The sequence below is a fragment of the Colobus angolensis genome, unplaced genomic scaffold, assembly GCF_000951035.1.
Source record: "Colobus angolensis palliatus isolate OR3802 unplaced genomic scaffold, Cang.pa_1.0 Scaffold115, whole genome shotgun sequence".
In the NCBI taxonomy this organism is placed as follows: domain Eukaryota; kingdom Metazoa; phylum Chordata; class Mammalia; order Primates; family Cercopithecidae; genus Colobus; species Colobus angolensis.
Window position 1 is genome coordinate 541635 of NW_012112586.1, and position 3436 is coordinate 545070.

General features: G+C 50.9%; 1 protein-coding gene across 1 annotated transcript in view; it reads left to right on the top strand.

Moving 5' to 3' along the window:
- GOLGA3 (golgin A3) overlaps positions 1 to 3436 on the top strand; it is an 81583-nt gene that overhangs the window by 38677 nt on the left and 39470 nt on the right. The window contains exons 8-9 of the mRNA XM_011960757.1: positions 307 to 419; positions 2746 to 3404. Coding sequence (XP_011816147.1) covers positions 307 to 419; positions 2746 to 3404 — 772 coding nt within the window. The remainder of the gene's footprint in view (positions 1 to 306; positions 420 to 2745; positions 3405 to 3436) is intronic.

The following is a 3436-nucleotide window of genomic DNA, read 5'->3' on the forward strand; positions in this document are numbered from 1 at the left end:
AAAAGTCACTTGCTGCGGTTTCCTGTTTTAGCAGGGGATGCCCTCAGGCAGGGTGCACTCGTCATGGGATCACAGAGCCCGTGCCTGGCCAGTGTGTCTCCTGTGAGGTAGTTCCCGCCTGTGGTCAGTGTCGGGGGCTCACAGTTCTCTCTTGATCTAGAAATTGTTCTTCCAAACAAGATGGCTCTGCATTGTTCAGGTGTAAAATATATGGGTAATTAAGTACAAAATGACCAAGCTCTTGTGCCTGATTGTTCTGTATCCTGGTATTTGATGAGTTTCCAAACGGCCATTTTCCCACTGCAGGCTCTACAGATGCTTCCCTGCCGCTGGAGAAGGAGGAGCAGGTCCGACTTCAGGCTCGGAGGTGGCTGGAAGAGCAGCTCAAACAGTACAGGGTGAAGCGCCAGCAGGAGAGGGTGAGTCCCCTCTCCCGAACAAGCTCGTGGAAAGCTTCCTGCCCTAGAGACAGCTGTTGGTCCCACATAACCCTGGGACCTGCCGTTGGCTTCTCGGAGCTGCCGTGGGCTCAGGGGCCTCCGCAGCGGTTGGCTCTGCTCCTGTCGTGTGGGTCCCGCCTCTGGGGGACTCCACAGGAGCCTGGCTTGTGCCCCCGCCTGGTCCTGCTTCTTTTGCAACAAGCACATTTTATTTCTAAATCTGCCAATTGAAAAGCAAAGAAAGAAAACACAGGGGACCTCAGAGACACTGTGGGTTCAGTTCCGGACCACCACAAGAATGTGAACATTGCAACAGGGCAAGTCCTACATGATTTTGGTTCCCTAGAGCACAGAGAAGTTATGTATATACGCTGCTGTGTTTGCTAAGTGTGCAGTAGCGCCGTGTCTAAATAAAACGGATGTACCCACGTTCATTTGAAAATGCTTTCTTCCAAAAAAAATGCTAACGATCATCTGAGCCTTCAGCAGGTTGTAATCTCTGTGCTGTTGGAGGATCTTGCGTCAAGTTTGATGGCTCCTGACTGATCAGGGTGGTGGTTGCTGAAGGTTGGGCTGTGGTAATTTCTTCAGACCGCACTCAAGTTTGCCATGGTGATTCACTCTCTAACAAAAGATGTCTCTGTAACATGCAGTGCTGTTTGATAGGATTTTACCCATTCAAGTTTTTTTTTTTTTTGAGATGGAGCCTTGCTCTGTCGCCCAGGCTGGAGCGCAGTGGCGCCATCTCGGCTCACTGCAAGCTCCGCCTCCCGGGTTCACGCCATTCTCCTGCCTCAGCCTCCCAAGAAGCTGGGACTACAGGCGCCCGCCGCCACGCCCAGCTAGTTTTTTGTATTTTTTAGTAGAGACGGGGTTTCACCGTGTTGGCCAGGATGGTCTCGATCTCCTGACCTCATGATCCACCCCCCTTAGCTTCCCAAAGTGCTGGGATTACAGGCTTGAGCCACCGCGCCCGGCCCTCCCATTCAAGTTTTATCGTGAGATTGCAGCAATTCAATCACATCTTCAGGCTCCACTTCTAATTCTAGTTCTCTTGCTGTTTCTACCACATCTGCAGTCAGGTTCTCCACAGAGGTGTGGAGCCCCTCAAAGTCATCCCTGAGGGTAGAAATCAGCTTCTTCCATACTCCTGTTAATGTTGGTATTCTGAGCCCTCCACCCATGAATCATGAATGCTCTTAATGGCATCTAGAATGGTGAATCCTTTCCAGAAGGTTTTCACTTTACTTTGCCCAGTTCCATGAGAGGAATCACTATGACTGTGGCATTTGTACCCTTACAAAGGTATTTCTTAAGTAATAACACTTGAAAGTCAAAACTAGTCCTTGATCCATGGGCCGCACAATGGATGTTGAGTTCGCAGGCATGAAAGCAACATTCACCTCCTTGTACATCTCCCATCAGAGTTTAGGTGACCAGGTGCATTGTCAATGAGCAGTTAAAAAAAAAAAAGAAAAAAATAGGTATATGTATTTCGAGACAGAATCTCGCTTTGTCACCCAAGCAGGAGTGTAGTGGTGTGATCTTGGTCCACTGCAACCTCTGCCTTCCCGGGTTCCAGCGATTCTCCTGCCTCAGCCTCCTGAGTAGCTGTGATTAAAAACATGTGCCACCCTACCCAGCTATTTTTTTTTTTTTTTTTTTTGAGAGACGGAGTCTCACTCTTGCCTAGGCTGGAGCAATCTTGGTTCGCTGCAACCTCCACCTCCCGGGTTCTAGTGATGATTCTCCTGTGGCAGCCTCCTGAGTAGCCAAGATTACAGGTGCCCGCCACCATGCCTGGCTCATTTTTTTGTATTTTTAGTAGAGACAGGGGGTTTCACCATGTTGGCCAGCCTGGTCTTGAACTCCTGACCTCAAATGATTTGCCCGCCTCAGCCTCCCAGAGTGCTGGGATTACAGGTGTGAGCCACCGCACCCGGCCTTGAAGAAAGTTTCTATGTTTATTCAAAAAAATAAACTAGAGAGTAGCCGGGAAAGTTTTGTTGAGGAGTCTGATGAGGAAGTTCTTGCTGTTTTGTTTTAAAAGTGTTGAAGTCATTCACTGAAGAGTATGCTTTAGACCAGGGATGGTCATGCTGGTCAGTCGAGTGGGGCCTTGCAGCAGTGAGACCACCGAGGATTGGAGGCCTGGCTGCACCCTGTGTGGTGAGGGCCTGGGGAGGTGGTGCTCTCTGATTGTTAGTGGAGGGAGTGTAATCGGTGCCCCCGTTCTGAATGGCAATTTTAAGAATGCCGCTTATGGATTTTAAATGTAATTTTTGCACTTTCGTTTTCTTCTCAGTCCAGTCAACCTGCAACCAAAACGAGACTTTTTAGCACGCTTGATCCTGAGCTCATGTTAAACCCAGAAAACTTACCAAGGGCCAGCACCGTGGCTATGACAAAAGAATATTCCTTCCTGCGCACCAGTGTCCCTCGGGGGCCCAAGGTGGGCAGCCTGGGGCTTCCGGCACACCCTAAGGAGAAAAAAAGTTCCAAATCAAGCAAAATCCGGTCTCTGGCTGATTACAGAACCGAAGATTCAAATGCTGGGAATTCCGGGGGAAACGTTCCGGTTCCCGATTCTACCAAGGGTTCCCTGAAGCAGAACAGAAGCAGCGCAGTGTCCGTTGTGTCTGAGATCAGCCTGTCCCCCGACACTGACGACCGTCTGGAGAACGCCTCCCTGGCTGGAGACAGCGTGTCTGAGGTGGATGGAAATGACAGCGACAGCTCATCGTACAGCAGCACCTCCACCCGAGGGACCTATGGCGTTCTGTCGAAGACGGTGGACAAGCAGGACACCCCCTATATGGTCAACGGCCAGGAGATTCCTGCGGATACGCTGGGCCAGTTCCCCTCGATTAAGGACGTCCTCCAGGCTGCAGCCGCTGAGCACCAAGACCAGGGGAAGGAGGTCAACGGGGAGGTGCGGAGTCGGAGAGACAGCATCTGCAGCAGGTGGGGGGACAGCAGAGGTGGGAGGGGCCACA